This window comes from Cotesia glomerata, linkage group LG2 (genome assembly GCF_020080835.1).
Source record: "Cotesia glomerata isolate CgM1 linkage group LG2, MPM_Cglom_v2.3, whole genome shotgun sequence".
Taxonomy (NCBI): Eukaryota; Metazoa; Arthropoda; class Insecta; order Hymenoptera; family Braconidae; genus Cotesia; species Cotesia glomerata.
In genome coordinates, this window is record NC_058159.1 from 2,445,780 (window position 1) to 2,472,122 (window position 26,343).

Here is a 26,343-nt window from a genome sequence, read left to right on the forward strand (position 1 = left end):
TAAATGAAAGGTCTTGATGAGTGTAACATCAAGATGAGCTTATATCTTTAAAAATGTAAATAGTTCACGAGAATCAAGGTCATTTCTTAATTATTGACATTTTTAAAGATATAAGCTGATCCCGATGTTACACGCATTAAGAGCTTTCATTTGAGTACCCACATGCATTTTCATATATTTTTCATATATACATATATATATATAATATATATAAATATATGAAAAATTGATGTGGGTACTTAAATGAAAGGTCTTGATGAGTGTAACATCAGGATGAGCTTATATCTTTAAAAATGTCAATAGTTCACGAGATACAAGGTCATTTCTTAATTATGGACCTAGAGATAAATAATTTTTGAATGCAGCCTAAATACTTATCATCATAAATTAACTATTGGTGAGAATGATATGAAACCTTGAAAATATTAGATTATAATAAATTATATCAATGCATCCTTTAATTTAAGTAAACATAAGTCCATCAATAACAAACTATAACCAACTATCGATTAATCTATTTGAACACTAACCAATTTAACATCAAACCCAATTATTTAGTAAACTGTCATCATTAATATTCCGAGGTTCGTAACCTAATCGAGCTAAAAAGATGTCACAAATTATTAAAATTTTCATTGATATACTACCACCCATATTATCAAGTATGAACTATGAAATATGGCGGAATTATACAGTCATACACAAAATATAATCCATAAATCTAAATCGGGAGCTTGACAAATCAATATCAACACGTCATTCACGTGGAACAATCAGCAAGTATTACCGTCCGTTAAAATATTATTGTTTGCATGCATATGTATTTTTTTTGTATACAAATATACAAATACATAATACACGTATAGTTAAAATCCCCCGCCAGTAATACCCGGTAACATTTGGACTTGTTGCTCTTCTTGACTTTTTGCAACAGGTTCCACTCGAGAATTACGATTCGGTCATGGTTAAACCACAAACAACCTTCTTGACATTATCATTGGCCTTCATCTAAATGGATAGCTATATACATATATATAGATACACTTACCTATACATTTATTTATATAGTATGTTTTATGTGTGTAAGTGTAAATTCATAAATGTCAATTTACAATTTAGTTCATGAAGGCAATGACGATGGTGTGATACTGATGCGGCGTAATCACAATATGGTATTATTATTCACTTCACTTCATTTCGTTCGACAATGGACGGGCGTAAAGAATAAATCGTCGTTGTAGTTGTAGTCATACAGTGACTATTACAGAACAGTACAGCACAGTTTCTGGTGGCTGATATCTCGCGGCATTTTGTCCTCTGGTACCAACAATAACCAGAGCTTCATTCGTTACACAGTCGGAACATAACGGAACACTGTAAAGCACAACACGTGCCTCATTTTCGACTTTGAGCTGAAAAAAGAAATTAAAAACGACTGAGCAAAGAGAAAAGGAAACTTTTTAAAAGCAACAATGCAAGTGACAAAACCCAGATGTCGATGATGACTATGATGATGAATATGATATCAGTTCTTTAATGGTCTCAATCATTGTCATTGATATTGATGTTTAAAGATCGATATGTCATCTATCGCGGGAAGAAATGTGCATGTGTTTCGGGGAAGGTGTCGGAAGGCCTATTGCAGGGCCAAGATGTTCTACGGGCTGACTCAGGTTCGAGATAGTTGGGTTGACGACAAACGTGATCTTTGGTGGGTTTACATCGAGCGGATTGACGATGATGGGCTTCTGGCTTCTGCTACCGGTTCCTCTTCCAACCCCGAGAGGAAATTGGATAGCTTCAAAATGTTCAATTGGGAGGATATTGTGCTCCCGGGTGTAAGTGTCTTTTCTTGGTTTGTAAAGAAGGATGTGATTACTTTCGATAATTTTGAAATGGATTCAAGTTTGATGCTTTTGTTCACTTTTTTTAATTTATGATACCAATATTGTAGAATTGAGCGATGGATATTAGAATTGTAGGAAAAATTATCAGTTTGATCGTTTGATGGTTTTTCCATTGTACGAGTGAGTCAGTTATAGTTTACACTGAAAAAAAAATTAACTTGAATCAAGAGTAAAATTCTTGAATCAAGAAATTAATGTTGAAGAAGCTCATTGTATTGAATCAAGACAAAAAATTCTTAAATCAAATAAAATGTACTTAAGGTAGTACTACCGTTACCACAGTCAAATCCCAAAACCTAACCTTATTTAATTAACGTAGTAGATTTCCATATACTAAATCACGTTGGAGAAAGAGAGACAGAGATAAATTTTGAATGTTTCTTATTAATAAATATTCTCATATTCTTGGAAACCATACTGATTGTTATTAAATATGTTCTAGATGTTATTTTCTCTCGTTGTCTCGATTTTTGTAAGAATCTGAACGTCCAGTTTTGTGAAATAAAGTAAAGTCTGTGATTTTCCATAAGGATCAATGGTAAAAGCAAAAATATGTAGATATTAATATCTTTTTTTCAGGACTTGCTAGGCTTCCAAAAATTTTACTGCTTAATTATGATATTATAAAGTACCAATATGCCTAATTTCATTAAATTCTAAACGTCAATTCTAAAACCGGTAGTACTACCTTAAACCAAGTGAAATTTCTTAATTTAAGAATTTTTCAACTCAAACCAAGAAGAAGAAATTCTTCAAAATTATTTACTTGATTCAAATAAATTTTTTTTTTCTGTGTAGGGGTATAGTCTGTCAATGTGCTCTCTTTTGTTTATTTTCTCAGCCGCTCCCATTTATATTTTTTAAACTTCTTATCTTTTTTTTATAAATGTGTACGTTAATTAATACGATTCTTTAATCAAAAATTGAATTAGAAGTTAATTAAGCTAAAAATCAATAACAGATAAGCTTTTTAAGTCCAAAAAAATTATTTTTACCTTGTAACTTAATATTGCGAACTTAACTCTCTAGTAAGGAGAAGATTTAGCGACCATGCGCCATCTGTAGGAATTTTTTAATACTAAGTTTGGTCAAAAAATCATATATAGGCAAATCATCCATATCAGAATTTTTTTTTACGATTTTTCAGTGTTTTAAAAAAAAAAAAAAAAAAAAAAAAAAAAACATTAATGCTTACAATTTTCTTTAATTTGATTTTTGTTCAAAAATTTTCAAAGGTTTTCATACTCTTCTCTTTGGTGTATATTTCGAGACAAAACAAAAGAGGAAACAACTTTATAACAGTAAATTGCTGTGTATTCGATCTTCATTATAACTTGGGATAACAAGTCCTTTATCGTTCTGTGACAGCTGCCTTCTCACTTCATCCTTTTAGATTAACTACAACGTCTCTTTTATATTAGACATGTATGTATGTATGTATTGATCGCTATACCAGCATACAAACTCAACTGGCGGATTGTTATTTAGTAACTCTATTTCCTCAAGTGAAAGTAGGGCACGTGCTAATAAAAAGGTTCTTTCAGTCATAAAACGACAACTATCAACTATCCAAGACATAAGTCATATTCTAGCTGTAATACATACTTGTAAATGAACATGTTAAACATGCAGTCTTGACCTTTTGCGTTTAAATTTTCATCATTATTAATATCTTTCTTCTATCATTGAATAAACAAATTTTTCAAGTATTTTTTAATCTCACAATCATTTTTTCTTTTATTTTTAAGCGAAAGTCATGATTATTAATTGAAATTTTACTTTTTGATTTAATTCCCGAGATAACAGAGATTATTTTGATGAGAAAAAATAATTTTTTTTTTCATTAAAACTCTTAATAAAAAAAATTATTCAGTGTATTTAAATCCACACACGGCGAATTATTTTTCCAGGCAACGTTCATTTCTCCAAGCTATTGTAATAAATGTTTTGTAATTAAAAAATGCTGGTAAAACTATTTTATTTCGCTGTAATTTCGTAGAATTTTTAAATTCCAGGATTAATATAAAGGAAATTAATAATTCATGTTTTTTAAACACTTCCGGGGATGAATTGTTTGTAAAAAGAGTAGTTAAATGTTAGTTTACATTACGAGAGTGTCCTTGAATTAAATTATTATTAAATATTGTTAAACTTTCCGCTTAAAAAATTAATTATTTTAAAAAGTTTTGGTCCAGTTTTGAGAGAACAAATTTTTATGTACAAAATTTTGGCCTGCGGTTAAGGAGATCCACGTAAAGTAGTCAAATTTTTAAAACTTCCTGAAAATTTGTAAATTTAATCTACGCAGCCTAATAATTAATTATAAAATAAAAAAAAAAGTAGGTTTCCGGGATATTTAATCAAATAATTAGGTTTGAAAATTGTAATTTTTACAAGAAGGTAAATGGAGATTCCACCAACCGTGTATTTGGTTAAGAATTTAATGCAATTAACAATTTAAACAAAGTTTTATTTTCATTGAATTTGATTGAAAAAAACAATAAGCTTTCGATTAAAACAATAAAAAAGTAGCTTTCCGAACGTATTACGGAGATATTTTATATTTTTTATGAAAAATCATTCGGAACTTGCGTTCTTTAAAGTCTTGTATTTGACTTGGCAACACCGCTTGCGCAGTTACCCGGCGCATAAGTAACCGCAGTTTTTAAAATGCTAGAAGATCTTAGTAATTTTAGTTAGACAGTAAACATAAATAAATTTGAAGGTTAGGGAACTCTTGCGGTGTCGTCAAGTGTATACCGGTAATTCAGAGTTCTATATTTTTTATTAGTCAATTAAATGTTAATAATTATTTAATGAGTAAATTTTTCGGAAATTTTTACAAAAATGTTATTAATTAATTTAAAAATTAATTTTAAGATGCATAACAAAAGTATTTCTCCGTATTGTACGACTCATGATGCGAAGCATCAGAGAGTGCTTTACGATCGAAAAATTTTTTTCGCCTTATTTTAGCAACTATTTATAGTATTATAGCCTTGTTAGTTCTTGAAATCAAGATATTTTGCATACTATTGTCGAGATAATTTAATGGAGATTATTTCCATACTTTATAAAAATTGATTTTCTGCAATAGAAACGGAAAAAAACATCAAAATAGGTCAAAAAATTTTCCTGTCCGTCATGTATGAAACCCCGGAAACACTGTAACTTGTGAAAAAATCAATTATTTGAGTTAAATTTTTTTTTTTTAATTCTAATCGACGATTGTAGGTCACTGAATGCGAATGGTTAATTAATTCAGTGTCGTTTAATTACAATTAATAAAAAACGTAAACTACAAGACTGTATATCTATATATCTGAGTAGGTCCCCCCCTTTCCCCTATCCGTTCTTTCCCAACTCCCTTAAAATTTGCTTTGATATGGCTCTTTACCGTAAGATGGACGGTGGCGTTGTTTGCTCGGTGGGTCTTATATACGTGACTGAATAAAGTAGTCAGTACTTATCTCGGATAGCTTAACTGGTAGAGCCCTTGGCGCGTAACCGAGAGATCTGGGTTCGATTCCCAGTCTGGGCTGTCTGATTATTTTTTCAATTACGGAAAAATTCCCACTGAGTAGGTCCCCCCTTTCCCCTATCCGTTCTTTCCCAACTCCCTTAAAATTTGCTTTGATATATCCATGTAAAATTAACATGGATGGTGATATATCTATGTCTATAGATATTATGTACATTTTATTCCACCAGGGGCGCTTGTGCAGTACCTTCCTACTACAGCTGTTTTTTCGGCAATTAATTTTGAACGACTTAAGTTTTTTTTTTTTTTTTTTTTTATATTTCATAATTAAATGAGCATTATGAGTCGTGCACTTTTGGATTTTCCAAACTTTTATTTTTTTATAGAGATTCTTTACACTAGCAGGGTACTTGGATTTCCTTAAGAAGTTTTTTTGTAATCCAAATTTAAAGCCTGTTCATCTGTCGATTTCTAACCAAACAGCTTTATTTCTAAAATTGGCTTTATTTGTCCGACAGTTCGACAGTCTGTCAGATTTTTGCATCCCAAGTAGGTTACTCGTCAATAAGATGCCTAAGACGGAAAATAAGGGTGGAAAAAAGGAATAGAGAAAAGGACACTCGAATATTCGCGAAAATGGGTCGATTTAACAACTCACAGACGGGGAACAAATCGCGTGTCCTCAATCTCGAGGAATCGCTTTCCACTCTCGTATGAATCCGGACAACGAGATGCTTCTGAAAGAACAAGTAAAGTGAAGAACTGTGTGAGGAGAAAAATAGTCGAGAGGTGAAAGACGATGGGCGCAAGCGGATACCCGATGAAGGCCGAGTACGAGGAAGAAAGAGTTTAATATGTTGATTCGAGGAGAGATTTATTTTCGCGTCCTAGAAGATCAACTTGTTCGACTCGAGCATTACTTTTTGTTCTATGGAAGATCTTAAGCTTTAGTATCCATCAAATGTGTTATCAAGATGATGCAACTTTCAGTAATAAATTTTTTAAAGCATTACGAGATTGAAAGTAGAAAAAACTACGGAAATTTATATACCTTTCGATATAAGTCTTTCTTTTTTATATTGTGTGAAATTTTAATTATCGATAAATCTTAAGGTAGTACGAGCGCTATAGACGGGGTGGGGATTGGTATTGACTCTAGCGCGGTAAGGGAAGAGCAGTAACCATATAATTTTTCTCAATATATAGATATATTTGTGATTTCAGCAATACGTCTCTGGCAAAAACTACCAGTAGATGTATTAGACGCGAGTTCCTTAGAAATGTTTAAAAAGAACATGTTTGAGTATCTATTATCTAATGATTTCTAACATAATTGTTAATTTGACGTCTCTACCTTACCTGAGCAATATATGTATTTTAATTGAATCTATGGAATTTTAAATCTTAATTTATAAGTTTACGATATAGTTTATTTCAAATCATTCTAACTCAAGAGCCTTAAAAGCGTATTCTTATTATAATTGGCCTTGTTTAAATCTCAGTGTTTAAATTTTATTAACTAAATTCTATTATCTAAATCATATTAATAAATCTAAATTTTAGTATACCAAAAAATTAAAAAATCTCAATATTTAAATATTCATAAGTATAAACCAAAACTTATATCCAAATATTACAATTAATTATTCGACTGAATATTTTAATGTAGCCTCTTATCTATCTATATTTTGTATTTTATAAAATTTTAAGTAACTTTGTAAATAATCTAATGTATACTTATATTCATACACATTTCAAATGTAATTTAAATACCTTGCCATTCGGCCTGTGCCTTGGCAGTTATCATGAATAAATAAATAAATAAATATACATTTAACATTGGCTAATGGCAAGTGTTAATTTTTTTGAATTAAATTTATCACTAATATATTTACTTTCATTCATAAATTTTTTAAAAATATTCACCGACAGTTTTACGAGAAAAATACAGAAATTTATCAATGTTTGGAGGTTACCCTATAAGACCAATTTTAAGTTATTCAATTTCAAAGTTAATTATTTATTCAAACAATCGGGCAATCTTCAAATTTTTGGAATTTATTTAGACATATTTAAACTTCTTATTCAAAAATAAATCGAACCTTTAATCAAAAGTTGCCTTGGTGCTCGTACTACCTTAATTGAATAAGGACCAAAATCAAAGAAAGTGTCAGTAATGGGATCCCCGCCACTAATGGGATCTTTTACCCAACTTGATTTTAAATTTATAGAGTCCAAAGTTCGAATCCCGGTCAAGTTAAATAAGATACCTAAATTCTGTTAATAAATTTTCAAGCCAAAATTTCATGATTATTATTTAATTCTATAAAATTTATAAATTTTTAAATGAATAAATAACAAGAGAGATAATGGAAAAAAAATATTCACCGACAGTTTTACGAGAAAAATACAGAATTTTATCAATGTTTGGAGGATACCCCATAAGACCAATGTTAAATTGTTCAACTTCAAAGTTAATTATTTATTTATTTAAATAATCGGGGAATTTCCTTCAAATTTTTGGAATTTATTTAGACATATTTAAGCTTCATATTAAAAAAGAAAAGCCTTTTATCAATAGTTGCCTTAATAAAAAATTCATTGTTATTTTTTTCACTGAAAAATTTATTTTTATAATTAATATTTATTTAACGTTCTTTAAAATATTTGGGATAAATTAAAATTTATGTAGGCAATTATTTTATGTATCTCATAATTAAATTCGAGGTAGATTCAATTTTTGTCACTTTGCCACACATCATTTTTTTTTTTTTTTTTTTTCATTTATTATTCCAACAAAAAAACCAATTAGATTATTGAAATACGGATTAAAAATGATTTAAAAAATATTGTGGACTAAAATATTGAATTTTGCGGTTTTATGGTTCATATAATGACTGTATAAAATCTGATTAAACTTCAAGCCAATTGACGATAATTAATGCTTTAAATTTATTCAACGAAACGGTAAATTTTCAAATACTTCCAGAATTTTTCCAGAGATTTATTTTGGTATTTTGCAATAAATTTATGGGTGAAGATAAGCATTATATACTCGAGAAAAACGTTCATTTAACGTAAGCCTGTGAAAGTTTTGTAAAACAGTGGAGTTAACAGGCGAAGATAAATAAGTGTAATCTGTTTATCTCCTTGGCGACGTACTGCCTAGTTGGAGCTTGTAATTTAGCGTACCTTTTCCCGGTAAATCCTTTTTGTAAATAAAATAAAAATGAGAATAAAAGAAAACCGGCTTAACTTTACCCGACGTGATATGAATATTCAAAACTCGCGAGCTCGATTATTGAGTTACGCTTATTCTTTTCTATTCCATTCGATTCTTTTATATTTCCCTTCTCTTCCGTTCTCCTTTTCGAGTGGATGGTACGATTCTTATGGAAATATTTCTACCGAATTGATTAATGAATACTGACAACTGACGACTAACGACTTCTTTAATCTTTTCACGTGTGCGAGAGTGCTCTAAAAAGCTTTGTCTGGATTTAATATCTCTGATAACGAGTATGGTTAGGAAATGATAATTCTTTTGTTGGGAATCGTTATTCATAAGTCAATAGATAACTTCTGTTTATTAAGTTCAGGCTTTCTACTTTCTTTCTTTTTTTTTCAGTATAAATTATAATTAATCAAAAAAAAAAAAAAAAATCAAACATGAAAAATTCTGTTGAAATGGATCTCTAGATTTTTTTTTTATATCAATTTAGATTTTTATTAAATAAAATGTGTATAGAATTTATTGAAATTATTTAGAAGAAATTAATGAATTAAAAATTTTTTCAAAAAATTTTTAAACTTAAAATTTTACGATTTTTTGTTTCAATATAGTTTTTTTTTTTTATAATTGAATAGAAAATTAAATTTTTTGTGTAAAAAAATCCAATAATTTTTCTGTATTTCTTATTTTTTGGACGAAATTCAAAAATTAAAGAGAAAATTAATCATATTCATAAAAGATAAAATAAGAAAAATTCGTATAAAAATTTTTTTGAAAGACTTCTACATCTTTTTAATTTATTATTTTTTTTTAATAATGTTAAAAATAAAAATAAGTATTAAATAAGCTCCTTAAACGAGTAAAAAATTAATTTTTATTTTAAAACTTAAAATCTCAAAATTAACTCTCTTATTAGGAGACTATTTACCGGTCATGCGCCTTCTATCGGAAATTTTTAACACTATTTTTGATCAAAAAATTATAAATATGATAAACAATATATCGACGTTCTAATTAGCAAATTGTCTAACTCCACTTTAGAAAATCTTATATTTATACGAAAAAAACAATTATTTAAAAATTTATTATCACATTAAAAAACCATTTAATATTATTAATATCTAATAGAGATATAATATTTAGGTTTAAATCATTCAAATAATTTATAATTGGATTATCACTACATCAAAATGTTAAAAAAATGTTTAAAACTTACAATCTCAAAATTAACTTTCTTATTAGGAGACTATTTACCGATCATGCGCCTTCTATCGGAAATTTTTAACACTATTTATGATCAAAAAATTATAAATATGATAAACAATATATCGACGTTCAATTAGCAAATTTTCTAACTTCATTTTAGAAAATCTTGTATTTATACGAAAAAAACAATTAGTTAAAAATTTATTATCACATTAAAAAACCATTTAATATTATTAATATCTAATAGAGATATAATATTTAGGTTTGAATCATTCAAATAATTTATGATTGGATTATTACTACATCAAAATGTTAAAAAATCGTCCTTTAAAAAATAAGGAGTTAAATTGCTAATTAGACCGTCGATATGGCTAATTTATCAAATTTTCTCTTGTGACCATATCAGAAAATTTTTTCACTGAAAGAAATAAAAATAATAATATTTTTTTAAATAAAAATAAAATTATTCTTTTAAATAAAAATAAAATTATTTCTTTAAATAAAAATAAAAATATTTTTTTAAAAGTTTTATTTAAAAAATATTTTTTTAAATAAAAATAAAAATATTTTTTTAAAAGTCTAACATTAAGAAAATCAATGAATGAAATTCTTTAATGTAAAATTTTCCTGAGATAATAATACCAATGGCCCGCGAAACGAACCTTTAAGTTTAAACTTACAATTAGAAAGTTTTTTAATTTAAAAGTCGATTGAAAAGTATCGAGAGCGTGATTAAAAGCACGGTTGTCCGGCGATGAGTAAACGCAAACATTAACATTATTTTTTTTTTTTTGTTATTTGTATATGTATATCTTCAAGTCCGACAATATTTCAGTAATTCAAAATAACTGATGTGAAAGTTTCCTCATTTGCATGTTGATTTCAAGCTTGTACAAATTTTCTTTGTTTCGAAGGCCTTTATATTATCCTGGCATTATTATATACTATGCACTAGGCATTGCATATGTATTAGGTGGATTTAAAGCGAAGAAAAAAAAAATTAAAGAAATTTTTAGTTCCTTTTTGTTTGGTAAAAAGAAAGCAAACCAGGACTTTGACTTTGTTGCCCAACAACTGACAACGCAATAAGACAGTCGCGCTTTGTTTTTTCTAAAATGTTTTTCTGAGTGTGTCTGTAGGGCGGGAGCTTCTGAAGCTGAGGGAGTGAGGGAAAAACAAGAGGACAACGAGCTCCTACAGACTCTGTGACCCAGATAACTGAAGAAGAGATAGATATGCTTCCCTTTGGTGTCCTCTCTATATTTCCTTCCCCCGAACTCTCTTTAAAGAATCATTTTCGCTGTAATGCATCGGTTTGCTGATGTTAAAGTTATAACGGGGTGAGGGTGGCAAGTTGACGTGAAACCGAGTGCTAAAAGAAATAAAATATTCCTCTCACACTCTTTTCTTTCTTATATTGCCTCTTTCAGCTTCGCTCCTTCCCGGTCCTTCCACCATCTAGACTTTCTATCGTTCGAACAATCTTGTCAGGACGGTTAACGTGCTTGATATGCCCTCGAGCTTTCATTCAATTCCTATTTAATTTTCATATCATCTTTACTTTTTACTAACCGGAAATTTTAAATACGCTGTTCACAATAATGCTGAATTGTATTTTTTTATTGTGATTTAATTATTTCTTCGGAATAATAATGGGGAAATTTTTTTTAAGATTTTTAATTTAAGGTAAAATTCAATAATACATAATAATAAAGTTAGCCGACGTTTTTAATTTTTTGATTTTTTTTAATAATTAAATAAGAACAAAAAAAATATTTATAAAAAATTACACCTTCAATTTTTAAAGATTTTTACAAATTAAATTTTTTTATAATAATTTTTTCAATATAAAAATCCTTCTAAAAATTTTTACTTGTGATTTTTATTAATTTTCAAATGTGAAATTTTTTATTTACATTTTTTCTATAATAATTTAATTGCCATAAAATTCTAAGAATATTTTTTTGTCTGTCAACTTCAGTGTCATAAAATTCATTCGTTATAAAAATTTTTATGGAAAAAATTTATTGTTTAAATTAATTTGATTCAAAAAAAAAAGTTTAATTATAAAAATTAATTTTTTTAAAAACAATTTTAGTTTTTTAAAAAATTAAAATAAAATTTATGAAAAAATTTTTACTTGAATTATATTGATGTTTTTACATTTTTATTTTGTACGCATACGTATAAAAGTCGAATATAAAGAAAATTCACCCTAACCCGATTCCTTTTCCCTCAATCTAAAAGCCCGAGGAACAAATTTGTCCAAAAAAATATCAATTCTCTTAATTGACACGAACACTAAAGATTTTAACTGAGATATTTACATAATTTTTTTAGGGAATGAAATTCACACGAATATATTTGGGTCACGCACACGTTCTACTTTTTCTGGCCCATATAAAAAATTTTTATAATTACTCTTGGAAAAATAGGCCAAGATAATTAATGAATTTTCTTCAATTAAAATTAATATAAATAATAACCAAGAAAATTTTTAAGTAATTAAGATATAATAATAATAATTTTCAATATTTTTGATTACAGACGTTTTGCGTAGTGTCCAAAAGATTTCGCAAGAACTACATCCACCGATTTACAGCAACCAACAGTTGGTTTTTATTTTCGCCTTGGAATTCAATTCGACGTTGCTGCATCTTCCTAAGTACCAACCAGTTTTTTGATTACATGGTTATGCTGACCATTGTACTTAATTGTGTCTTCCTCGGCATGACCGAGCCGATCGAAGAAGCTGAGTAAGAATTTTAATAATAAAATTTTGCTTTATTAAATAATGACTTTCGTTGAATTGCTCTGTACTTTTTTAACTATTGACGCTTTTAACGATATAAGCTCATCCCGATGTTACATTCATCAAGAGCTTTCATTTGAGTACCCACATGTATTTTTATATATTTTTCATATATAAATATATATAAAATATATAAATATATGAAAAATTGATGTGGGTACTCAAATGAAAAGTCTTGATGAGTGTAACATCAGGATGAGCTTATATCTTTAAAAATGTCAATAGTTCACAAGATACAAGGTCATTTCTTAATTATTGACATTTTTAATAATATAAGCTCATCCCGATGTTACAATAATCAAGACCTTTCATTTGAGTATCTACATGCATTTTAAAATATTTTTCATATATACATATATATAAATATATAAAATATATGAAAAATTGATGTGGGTACTCAAATGAAAGGTCTCGATGAGTGTAATGTCGGGGTGAGCTTATATTTTTAAAAATGTCATTAGTTGATACGATACATTGCCATTTCTTAATTATTGACATTTTAAAAATTATAAGCTCATCCAGATGTTACACTCATCAAGAGCTTTCGTTTGAGTACCCACATGCATTTTCATATATTTTTCATATATTCATATATATAAATATGTAAAATATATGAAAAATTGATGTGGGTATTCAAATGAAAGGTTTCGATGAGTATAACATCAGGATGAGCTTATATCTTTAAAAATGTCAATAATTAAGAAATTATATTGTATTTTGTCAACTCATGATATTTTTAAAGATATAAGCTTATCCCAAGCTTACACTCATCACGAGCTTTTATTTGAATACCCACATGCATTTTGGTATATTTCTCATATATACATATATAAAATATATGAAAAAATGATGTGGGTACTCTAATAAAAGATCTCAATGAGTATAATGTCGGAATGAGCTCATATCTTTAATAATATCATCAGTTGACAAGATACAACGTAATTTATTAATTATTGACGTTTTTAAAGATACAAGCTGATAAAAACCCATTTTATCATACACGGAAAAAAAAATTTCGTTCTGGTAACGTAACTGTAGAGTTACCACAACTATACACAGTTTACTGTTCGTTGTAGAGTTACAGTAACAAAATGTTATTTAGTTCTGATAACTCAATGTTGTTGAGCACTCAGAGCTCTACGGGATTGTTCTCAGAGCCAAACGGTATAGTTGGGAGCGCTCTACGTTACGCAGTAGTGGAGTGCGCTGACATATTTTATAACCTTCTAAAATGCCAAACATAATTATTTTGTTACTAATCTATATTATTAAAAATATATGACAATTAAGTTCCCAATTTATTTATTTAAGGAAATAGGTTTTTTTTTGTCAAATTGAATTTCGTTAGAACAGTTTTGTATTTATGGTTTTTCAAGGTTCATTTGCAGTGACTGTTAATTTAATTTATTAGTTGAATATATTGTGATAAGTGATGTTATCGGAATACATTAAAAAGACCCCATTTAACACAAAATAAAATTTGTTTTCGATTATTTATCTTTTCTCGTGCATATACGGTAGTGATTTTATGTCCAATATTTATTGATATAATTAAGAAAATAAGATAATTTTGTGACGACCATATTTTTATTTTACAAATAATTTTTATTTGTAATATAAGTTCTATTATTATTTTATTTCTATTATAATACTATTCTTATTTGCCATATACAATTATTGTTGGCAATATAAATTCATTCTGCCGCATGTATTTATTAAATTATCAATGCTAAATCGTAAAAAAAAAAATTATTGAGCAGACTTCCAAAAATTTGTTATAGTCTCAGAACGATCCTGTAGAGCTGTGAGAGGTAAATAACGTTTAGCTCTCAGAGCTCAACGATGTAGAGTTGCAGGAGCTAAACGGTATTGTTACTATAAGAATACGTTAACCTACTGGAACTTTTTACAACTAACTAACTACTATAGAGTTCCTATAGCAAAATTTTTTTCTCCGTGTATAAATACACTGGCCACAAAATATTGCGTATTCTCTTAATAATATAGATAATATAGATAATAATAATAATAATAATAATAATAATAATAATAATAATAATAATAAATTTTTCAATTAATTCCCAAACATTAAAAGTTTGAATCAATTGCGTGACAATTTAATCTATTGACATAACAATTAGCATAGAATAAAACAAAACATACTTAATTTAACAACAAAATAATAACAAATAATCGGTGAAAAGACGAAATGTAAGCCGACCTTTGTATGTCACGGGCACAAGAAAGAAAAGAACAGTTGTTACTTGCGTGTCAGGCTAGCTAGTCCCCAAGTGAACATTCAACTAGCGTGATATGATCATGGTGACCAGAATTACCCTCACATACCACATAGAGCATAGAGCATGTATATATAGATTATTATACACACTTAATTCATATCACAACTTGAAGCGTGCAGTCCAAGAATATGTTACGATCACGATTTCTTTATCACTCTTGTTCTTATTTTATAATGATAATGATAGTGATAATGGTTAAATTTTTAACTTCCCGCTAAGAAAATCTCAAATTTTCAAAAATCGGGAAGTTATTGGTTTTACCCCGTTTTACAAAAATCGAGTTTTCATCAGATCTCGACGTTCGAGGGTCACAGGAAGCTTCCCTGACTATCCCCGTGAGGGTGTCACTATGTCTGTATGTGTGTGTGTGTGTGTGTGTGTGTGTGTGTGTGTGTGTGTGTGTGTGTGTGTATGTGTGTAAGTATGTAAACCTCTCATAACTATTGAATGGCTCCACCGATTCGATTGCGGTTGGCGCCATTCGAAAGGGCTTGTCCAAACTTAGATTTTGGATACAATTTGGATCTATTCGGACCGATATATTTCGAAAAATCTGAAAAAAACTAAAAAAAAAAATTTTTTCATTAAGGTTTTTTTGAAATAACTTTCGAAAATAACTTTCAAAAACTAATCAGCTCTTAACCTTGAAAAACCAAGTCGATCGCCGCTAATCCGGTCAAAATCGGTTTATTCGTTCGAGAGATATCGTGCAGGAAAGAAAACCCAAAAAAGTGTTTTTTCGGAATTACTCCGAAATTTCTAGTTTGATCAATATAAACTTGAAAATTTTTCATAAGACTTAAAAAACTACGTCGAATGCCGCCAACCGCGTGAAAATCGGTTCATTCATTCAAAAGTTATTGCGGTTTGAAAACTTAAAAAATAATGTTTTATCAACCTTCTATCAAACTTTTAAGCTTGAAAAGCTCAAAAGCATAGAAAAGTTATCTTTTTGAGCTCGAAGAGCTTAAAACAACATCTTAATTGTATTTTTGAGCTCGAAGAGCTCAAAAACGTCGTAAATGCAATTTTAATCGCCCAGGTATGGAATTAGCGTTATGATTATGATTATCTCCACCCTCGGATTCGTGCGATAAACATATCTATCAAGCGTTATCGTGATAACAAGAACAATAAATTTCTTAATCCATTAACTCTTCGTTGGTCGCGCTTTTTTTAGTTTCTCGCTCGCACTATAGTGAGTCTCTATAGGTTGAGTAGTTGTTAGGCGGCGATTTGCTCATAGCGCGACCAACGAAGGGTTAAGCGGGAAAAATAGGGGACAAACGAAATTTAAACACTAGTTGAAATGTGTTTGTTTTTCATGTTTATTCGTGTCACGGAAAAATGGGGCAGTTTTACCCTAGATATTTTTATTTTTACTTTAACATTTAATTTTAGTGAAATATTATTATTATTTTTTTACAGTCTGTCAAGAAATTAACGCAATTTTAAAAAGATAAATTTTTTTGTTTGAAAGTAATGAACCGTAAACATATTATAACGTCAATAAAAAGCACACAAATTTATAAAAAAAAGAGAAAAGAAAAAATTTACGGCTTAAGTTTCAATTTTAATTTTAATAAAAAAAAATAATTAAAAGCTTTAAAGTAATAAAGAAATTTTTTTAAAAAGAAAAAACCGAAATTTCAATGATATCTTTCTTTTTTTGTTCGAAGGTAATGAACTGTAAGCATATTTTCAAGTCAATAAAAAAGCGGACAGATTGAAACAAAACAAAAACGAGGAACATAAACCAGTTCATAGCTTAGAAGTTTCAATTTTAATTTTGATTCCTTACAAGTTTTAATTAAAAAAGGTTCATTCTGGTGAAAGAAAATATTTTTCAAGAGAAAAAAAATTTTTATGATATAAATTTTCTTTTTGTTTGAAGAAGAGAAACTGTTAATGTGTCTTTAATAAAAATTGAGCAAAGAAATATTAATTCTAATTATTGATAATTTTTTTTTGAAAAATTAATTTTAATAAAAGACAATTTTTATAAAAAAAAAAAGCTAAATTTCATTTTGTTTGAAGGTAAGGAACAGTAAACATATCTTCAATTCAATAAAAAGCGTATAAATTTTTTACCCTTATTGTTTATTACATATTACCCTTTTTTTATTATTGATCTTTATTGTTATTCTGAGCATTTCTGGTTTTTAAATAAAATCAATACTCGTAAATTCTTAACCGGAGAACAAAACAGTAGCTTAGATACAGATATGTATCTTTAATGGTTGACTTGACCGGATACTGAGTTAGAACATTATCCAGTATATATACCAAATACTAAAGCAATGGGATGGGATAGGATAGATGTAACATGAATTTGGCAGTCTTGTATTACTGAATTTTTTATACCCGTCTCAAGCATCTTCGCCGGGATTTTCCTGGTTTAAACCTCCTCTGCGGTAGTATCGACTTTTTATTTCATCATCTTTTCGCTGCTCTCATATTCGAGCTTCGAGCTTCACCGCGTTTGTTTCGAGAGCCGGATTATATTCGATACAAGATTTTAAAGGCACGAATAAAAATTATCCCCTCGTAAATTTATTAGAAACTGATTAAACCTTTTTTTTTTTTTTTATGACTTATGAGGAAGTAATTGAGGTGAATGGAGACTTAAATTCTATAAAATTACAACTTTATTTTATGTATACTTAGATCTTTTATCGGTAATTTAATTAATTACTTCATTTTATAGAACTTTAAATGTTTCTTAGTGCACTATAAAAATTATTTTATTTAATTTCATCAAAAAAATTAATTTCGTTATTAAATAAATTGTATAATAGTTTTTTTTTTTTATGTTTTTACAAACTGAATTTTTTGATAAATTTTTTTTATAATAATTTATTTGTTAAGAAATTAAAAAATTACAATTTTTCAATTAATTGTAGTAACATTTAAGTAATTAATTTTATTTAATTAAATTTAGTAATGATAAAATTTATTATATTTTAATCTTTTAATTAATATTTAAAAATTTTAATTATTTTCGATTTTTTACAATGTGGATTTAGCAATTCAAACGTTTGAATAAATTTATATAAAAAATAAAAAACTTCGAACAAATTTGAAGGATTAAAAAAAAGGTAAAAGCTCCAATTATTGACACTATTAGAGACAAAGTTATGATTTGATTTTTTTTAAGCAATCAAATGTCATAATCATTAAATTTTGTTTGTAGTAGTGTCTCAAGTAATGTTTTTACTAATAAATTTCTTTTTTTAAAATGATAATCAGTGATATTTACTAATTAATTTTAAATAATTATTGACACCTATACTGCGCATGCGTCGAATCATCTGCTTATTATTATTTATCGAAACTCATTATTAAGTAATCAATTTTATTGAAATTTATTAATAATAATTTTTATAAATAATTAGTTTTAAAAATATAAAAATTAATTTAAAAATAATTTATTGAATCAGAAGAGTTCAAACTCTTACAGTAAATTTTTTAGGTTTAAGTAAAAAAAAGGCGTCAGCGCTGTCGACTGAAAATATGAGATTCAACTTAAAAATTATCAACTAATTATTGACACCCATTATTTAAATATTATAAAGCATACAATTAATTTCGATTATTTAATTTTATAAATTTTTCATATTTTGTTAATTAAAAAAACAAAAAGATCATATTATTAGATGAAGAAATTAATTTAAACTCGGGATTTAAAAAAAAATGCTTTTATGTAAGCTAGTTTGATGAACTGGTGCTAACTTTATTTTTTTTTTAATAATTAATATTTAATATTTTGAACTGACGGTAACTTTTTTCAATTTTTTAATTAATTAGAATTTAATAAAAATTTATATGATAGTTATTCTAATTACTTTACACAAATAGCTAATATATAACAATATTTCAGGATCTTCAAATTCTTTAAATTTTATAAATTTTTGATAAAATTCTCTTTTCTGTCATTTCTCTTTCTCTTTTCATTATATTTTAAATTTTAATTATTTATACCCCGTACAAAAATGGATTGATCACTCATTGATCACTGACTGACCAATTATTGATTACGGATTGATCAACAACTCATCGTTAATTGATCAATAATTGATCAGTCAGTAATCAACCATAGATCAATGAGAGATCACTTAAAGATCAATACCTGATCACTCTGAGGAGAATAATCTGATAGTGATCAATCAGAGATCAGTTAGAGATCACCCAGTGATCAATCAGCGACAACCTATAGATCATTCGGAAATCGCATAAAAATCGTCCAGTGTTTAAATGAAAATCACACAGTGGCCATTTAATTATCAAGAAAAGATTGGCCCTTTATAAAGTAATCATTACTGAATATATAACTATAAATATAATAAATAAATACAAAAGTAATAGCTGAAATAAAAAAAAAATATTATCAAGAATACTTTAAATAAATTTTATTTTCAGTATCAAGCAATTTTTATCCCATCACTGGACAATTTTTATAATATCTCCGAGTGATCTGTAGATTGTCGCTGATTGATTACTGGGTGATCTCTAACTGATCTTTGATTGATCACTATCAGATTATTCTCCTCAGAGTGATCAGTTATTGATCTTTAAGTGATCTCTTATTGATCTGTGGTTGATTACTGACTGATCAATTATTGATCAATTAACGATGAGTTGTTGATCAATCCGTGATCGATGATTGATCAGTCAGTGATCGATAAGTAATCAATCCATTTTTGTACGGGACGCTATGTTTCTCACTATTATACAAAGATGTAAATTGTTTCAATATATTACTTACGCTATGTTTCTCACTACTATACAAAGATGTAAATTGTTTCGATATGTTACTTACGTGTACCATTTCTAATACTGTAATTTATAACATTTGTCATTCGGCTCTTAGCCTTGGCATTTAAATATAAAATAAATAAAAATAAAATAAATAATTACAGATGATTAAATATATTTAAAAATAATTTAGGGTGTCAATATTTATACCCCTGTCAATAATTGGGGCTTTTATTTTAATTAATAAGATTAAAAATAAAAATAAAATTTCTGAGACTTTGATTAAAGAGAAAAAATGTTGAATCAAGTGGAAAAATTGAGTCTAAGAAATTATTCTCGATTCAAATGAATTTTACTTGATTTAAGAATTTTTCTACTTGATTCAAAATAATCAAACTCTTCAAAAAATGTTCTTGGTTAAAGATTCTTGTTCGTGAATCAAGTCGAAATATTTTTCTAAAAAAAAATCAGTAATTAACATTAGGATTGCCAAATCCTACTTTAGTGAATACTTTGGCACTTAAAACCAACCCGGCCATAAGATCAATTAACCCGAACATTCAGATAATTTATCACCGCTCCTTAAGCTCACTTCAACCGATAACCATCAATTTTCTTCCGCATAAACTAGGCAGAAAACTAAATTTACTTTCTCCAAAAATCGGGAAATGCGTCGCGTAAATTTTTCCATTTCTCTTTTAAAATATGCGCTTGTGGTTCTGGCGCCGAGTGCCTACTTCATCCCCAGAGAAATAAATTTCCATAAAATCTAATTTTTAATTATCAGGAGAACTCCGGTGATATTGATAAAAATACTCTGTACTGTATTATGCATGACCCGAAACTGTTGAACTAAGTTCTGCGAAAAGGATCCTTGATATCGTAATAAATGATTAAGCTAAGGCTTAAACGCGATTAGAATTAGTTGATGAGAAACGATACGCGAGGTAGAAGTAGAAGTGTATGTGTGTGTAGTATATGAGAGAGATTTACCTAGGAATTTTACTCTTCTCTCGTCTAGCCAGAGAAAATTCCCGGTGAAATTTGTATGTCTTCATTTTCTGGGTAGATGACGACGTAGACGACTTAACGAACAAGATCCGGATGAAAGTATTACTCTCGAATTTCCCCGGGGTCATGTGAAAATACTAAACCTACATCATCCTATAATAGTATATATATGTTTAGAAGTATATACGATACATAAAATATATATTTATAGTCAAATATTTGTTTATTACTTTTTATATGTTTGTTTAAATATTGATTGTAAAATTAAAATTTTTTGTGTAAAAAAAATTGAAAATAATTAAAAAAAAAAAAAAAACATTTTTAAAAAAATTATCTTGGAATTTATTTCGGCTCAAGAAATTTTTTTTTGTTTAAAATTAGTAAAATAATTAATTTAAATTGAGAAAAAACATTTTAAAAAATTTGATAATTTTTATTTAATTGAATAAAATAATTTTTAAAGTAAAAAATTGCTAATTATTGTAAAATTAAAATTTTTTGTATTAAAAAAAATTGAAAATAATATAAACAAAAAAAAAACATTTTTAAAATGTTCAAAAAAAATATCTTGGAATTTTTTTCACCTCAAAAAAATTTTTTTTTGTATAAAATTATTAAAAAAATTAACTTAAATTGAGAAAAAACATTTTAAAAAATTTGATAATTTTTTTTAATTGAATAAAATAATTTTTGAGGTAAAAAATTTCTGATTATTGTAAAATTAAAATTTTTCTTTTAAAAAAAATTGAAAATAATATAAACAAAAAAAAACATTTTTAAAGTGTTTAAAAAAAATATCTTGGAATTTTTTTACCTTAAGAAAATTTTTTTTGCATAAAATTAGTAAAAAATTCAACTTAAATCGGGAAAAAACATTTTATAAAGTTAGATAATTTTTTTTTTAATTCAATAAAATAATTTTTGAAGTAAAAAATAGTTCTAAATAAATTTAACTCGATTAAAAAAATTTTCTGCTTCATTTAAAATAATTAAATTCTTCAAAATTAGTATTTTGTTAAAAAATTTTTTTGTCGGTGAAAAAAATTTTCGGTCTAAAGATTTTTATCGTTAAAAATTTACTTTGTCCGTTTATGCGTAAAAAAAAACACTAAAAAAAATTTTCCATTCAAGAAAAAAATTATTTTTTTGTTGCAAGAATTTTTTTCTGAGATAAAACATTTTTTTTCAGTGTATAATATATAAATTTTAACAAATAAATGTAAAAAAAAAATAATTTTTGTCAACAGATATATCTTCCTAGCAATCTACACCCTGGAAATGGTGATAAAGTCAATAGCAAAGGGTTTTATACTCAATAAATATACCTATCTAAGGAATCCGTGGAATTGGCTGGACTTTGTCGTGATAACAAGTGGTTACGCGACTATTGGAATGGAAGTCGGTAATTTAGCGGGTTTGAGAACATTCCGGGTGCTCAGGGCGCTAAAGACCGTCTCTATTATGCCTGGTAAGTCTACTTTCAAACAGCTATTTTTTATCCAATTAAATCCCCCAAAATTAAACATTCCTAAATCTTATCAGAAACTATTCCGATAATCCCAGTTCGCGTGCTCACACAAAAAGAATTAACAATCAAAACTAATTGAAGCAAATTTACAATTCGATAAAAAAAATTAAATTATGCTCAGGCGTAGAAAAGAATATTTCGGGTATTAGCAACAGATCAATGGACATTATATTATTCACAGCGATAAATTTTGATAATAATTGCGATAATGATAATAATATCGCGTGTATATTATATAGTGTAGTCAGCAAACGAGTAATTGATTAAATCATTACTATCCCATTTGTCTTGGTAAGTAGCCATATAGCTTACAGTTAATTTGATTCGGCAATTGGATTAATTACAAGGACGAAAAACTGTGGGTGGAACACAGAGTTAAGCTACAAATAGTAATCTATAACGCAGGGCTATCTGTTATTCCACACTTACCCGAAGGACTTCCGCTCCTCCTCTTTCTCGCATAAAGGACGATCAATTGTCCACCCCCGTCGTCTAATTGAGATGGATTTATAATGTTTGCCTCTTCTCTTCCTCGGTTTTTCTTCCTGTCACAAACATTACACCCTAATTATTCGCTAAAAATACATATATTACTCTCCATAACTCAATTATAACTTTCATTTATAAAATTCATACACTCCAATGTGAGTTGAAGAGTAATTGGATTTTTTTATAATTCAATTACAAGCTCCCGTTGCGTTTTAAACGATGAATATTTGCCTTTTATAAGTGAATTTGATACTTTTGTTATTTAATTCGTTTTTATTTTAATTCAGTGTTTACTTCATGATACTTTGGTTGGGTGTGTTAAATTTATCTCTGATTTACTTACGGAGCAATGACCTTAAAATTTCATTTTTTTTAATTAGCGTTAAAAAAATTTTTTTACACAGAAAGAATAATTTCTTGACTGGAGAATAAAATTCTTGGCTCAAGAAAATTTTCGGGTGCCTGAAAGGAGACCGAAGTTGTGTTGGCCAACGTAAAAATTTTTCTTGAAATTCTATTCTTGGCGGAAGTAATTTTTTCTTAATTCAAATTATCATAAATATTTGATACAATAAATTTTTATATTTGATAAAGATTTTTAGATACTTTAGGGAAGCAGCGCCACCTACTTCAGCTGAGAAAAAAATTTTCTCACCTTGAGAAAATTTTTCTCTTGAATATTTGATACCCATTTTATATTATTTTAGCGTGCAATTATACATATTGAATGAAAAAAAAATGATGAAATATTATTTGATCTTCCCATTTGGCATGTTAATCAATAAAAATATTAATGAAAATTTACTTCTATCTTTATATTTAATTTTTTGGAGCAAGAGAGAAATTTTCTCAAGACAAGAAAATTAACTTCTATCAAGAATTAAATTTTTTGAAGCAAGAGGCTGAATTTTCTCAAAATAACGAAATTTTCTTGACTTAAATAAATTTTCTTGGATCAAGATACGTATTTCTTAAAGCAAGAAAATTAATTTTGTTGGAGTAAGTGAAATTTCTTGTCAAAAAAAAAATTTTTTTTTCTCAAGAAAATAATTAGGAAGAAAAATATTTTCTTGGCTCAAGTGAACCTTTTTTTCTGTGTAAACAAAGTTTGATTTATTAAACAGTGTTCATTAATCTTTTGATGTATGAATTTTTAAAAGAGCCGGGACATTTTAATCTCATTTTTATAAAATCATAGACAAGAAAAATACAATTAAAAAGCTTATTTTTGTAGACAATATTATAAAAATCAAGATTAAAATCCAACAATTTGCTTTAAAATGCATGTTACCTGATAATGATGATAAATAGCTCATGAATAAATAAAAACAGTGTGAAGAGAGAATAAATTGAGACATTACCTTATTACCCATGAAATATTGTACCTAATTTTTAAAATTTCTACCATAAAAAAGAGTATCACAAAAAAAGATGTAAAAAAATTTACAAATTAAGACTAATTTTTTTCATTAAATTAATTGAAATAATTCTACTGTCGGTAATTTAGGAATTTGAATGAATTTAAAGCTTCAATTCGCTTTGAAGTCTATAAAAAATGTTAAATAAATTAAAATAATATATTTCCCCCTCAAAGACAATCATGAGTATTAAGAAAAAGCTTTGCTAGATTTAAAAATAGCTAAACCTCAAGCTCAAGAGTTGATACAATTAATTACCGACACGTGCGCGGGAAATTAAGTAAGAAAAAAAAGCTTTGTGTTCGCTCCGTGAAAGAGAACGCGTGAGCTTTGAACCAACAGAAAAAACGCGTAATATATTTGTAAATATGTAAAAGATAGATAAATATATGTATTAGCCTCCGGTAATGAAAGTTGCCCGTGAAAGTTTGAAAAAAAGTATTTACTCTTAAGTACGGATGTAAATGTAGGCAACTTATTGCATTAGCATATGCATGAGTATGAAGAAGAGCAGGCAGGGGTCTACTGTGACTGGAGTGTAGAGGTCAGTGTTGGAGATGAGAGAAACTAATAGCAAACTGGCAATGAGGATCATGAGTATGAGGTCTACTACGTGACATATCATTGGCATAGAGCAATTACACGCGAGCTGTGTCAACGTCGATTTGTACCCTCGAGACTGATTTAATTTATATATATATATAGTATAGAGAAGACACACGCTGATGTCGGAGTTCAAAACCAGGCGTTAGACCGCTTCGCTATCATACTGGTCACTGTAATATAAGCGTATGATAATATTGAAAATTAACCTTCCAATTTCGCATGTACGCAACTCAAACACATTTATTCTGATTACCACACGTTTAATTAAATCCTCAATAACCGATCGCCATTTATAGTCACGGTAATTTATAATTTAATTATTGTCGTCAACTAAATCCATACTTAGAAAATATTGTTGCTGATAATTATACGCTTTAATTTTGTTTTGTTTGAAACAATTGACCCCTTTTTTTTATATTACTTTATGGTAATATTTTTATCTATTATTAACATTTTTATGTGCTACTTTTTCTTGTGATTATTACAATTTTTTATTAAAGATTGAATAGTAATTTTTTTTTCACGGAATTATTAAATTTAGAATTAAAAAAAAATGAAATTCAATTTTTTTTGAAATTATTAAAAAAATTATTTCAATATAATTTTTCCATTTCGTGCATAGAAAAAAATAGAAAAAATTGAGCCAAGAAAATATTTTTCTTCCTAATTATTTTCTTGAGAAAAAAAAATTTTTTTTTGACCAGAAATTTTACTTATTCCAACAAAATTAATTCTCTTATTTTAAGAAACACGTATCTTGATCGAAGAAAATTTATTTAAGTCAAGAAAATCTTGTTAGTTTAAGAAAATTCAGCCTTTTGCTCCAAAAAATTAAATATAAAGATAGAAGTAAATTTTCATTAATATTTTTATTGATTAACATGTCAAATGGGAAGATCAAATAATAATGAATCATTTTTTTTCATTCAATATGTATAATTGCACGGTAAAATAATATAAAATGGGTATCAAATACTAAAGAGAAAAATTTTCTCAAGGTGAGAAAATTTTTTTCTCAGCTGAAGTAAGTGGCGCTGCTTCCCTCAAGTATCTAAAAATTTTGATCAAATATAAAAATTTATTGTATCAAGCATTTATGATAATTTGAATTAAGAAAAAATGACTGCCACCAAGAATAGAATTTCAAGAAAAATTTTTACTTCAGCCAACACATCTTCGATCTTCCTTCAGGCACCCGAAAATTTTCTTGAACCAAGAATTTTGTTCTCCAGTCAATAAATTTTTCTTTCTGTGTACTTTTCAATAATTCAAGTCAAAAATTTTAACGAAAATGAAATAAATGAAACTGCGACATAAAAACCTATTTTTTAATTTTTAAGTTCTTCATTAGATTATTTTGATGGAAAAAATTTAGATTGCCTCCATAAGTTGAGATTGCGAATTAGAAAAAAAGAAATGAAGGATCAGCGAAGCGAGAAGGTTTATCGCCAACTGAAACATAACTAACAGCAACTAAAAATAAATAAATTCAAAGTACAAGGGATGAAATCCGCCGATAGATAGATAGACAGATATTTATCCATATATAGCCATAGAGCGGCTCGTCATCAGGCTGAAACAATACGTCATAGAATTCG

General features: G+C 27.6%; 1 protein-coding gene across 6 annotated transcripts in view; it reads left to right on the plus strand.

Annotated features, from left to right (window-relative positions):
* LOC123259157 (sodium channel protein 60E-like) overlaps positions 1-26,343 on the plus strand; it is an 89,478-nt gene that overhangs the window by 23,551 nt on the left and 39,584 nt on the right. For 5 of the 6 annotated variants that reach the window (XM_044719438.1, XM_044719437.1, XM_044719434.1 and 2 more), the window contains exons 2-3: positions 12,374-12,582; positions 21,952-22,172. In XM_044719438.1, the coding sequence (XP_044575373.1) occupies positions 12,374-12,582; positions 21,952-22,172 (430 nt within the window). Of the gene's footprint in view, positions 1-1,263; positions 1,839-12,373; positions 12,583-21,951; positions 22,173-26,343 lie in introns of those variants that run through there. The other variant, XM_044719439.1, reaches the window with a different exon arrangement.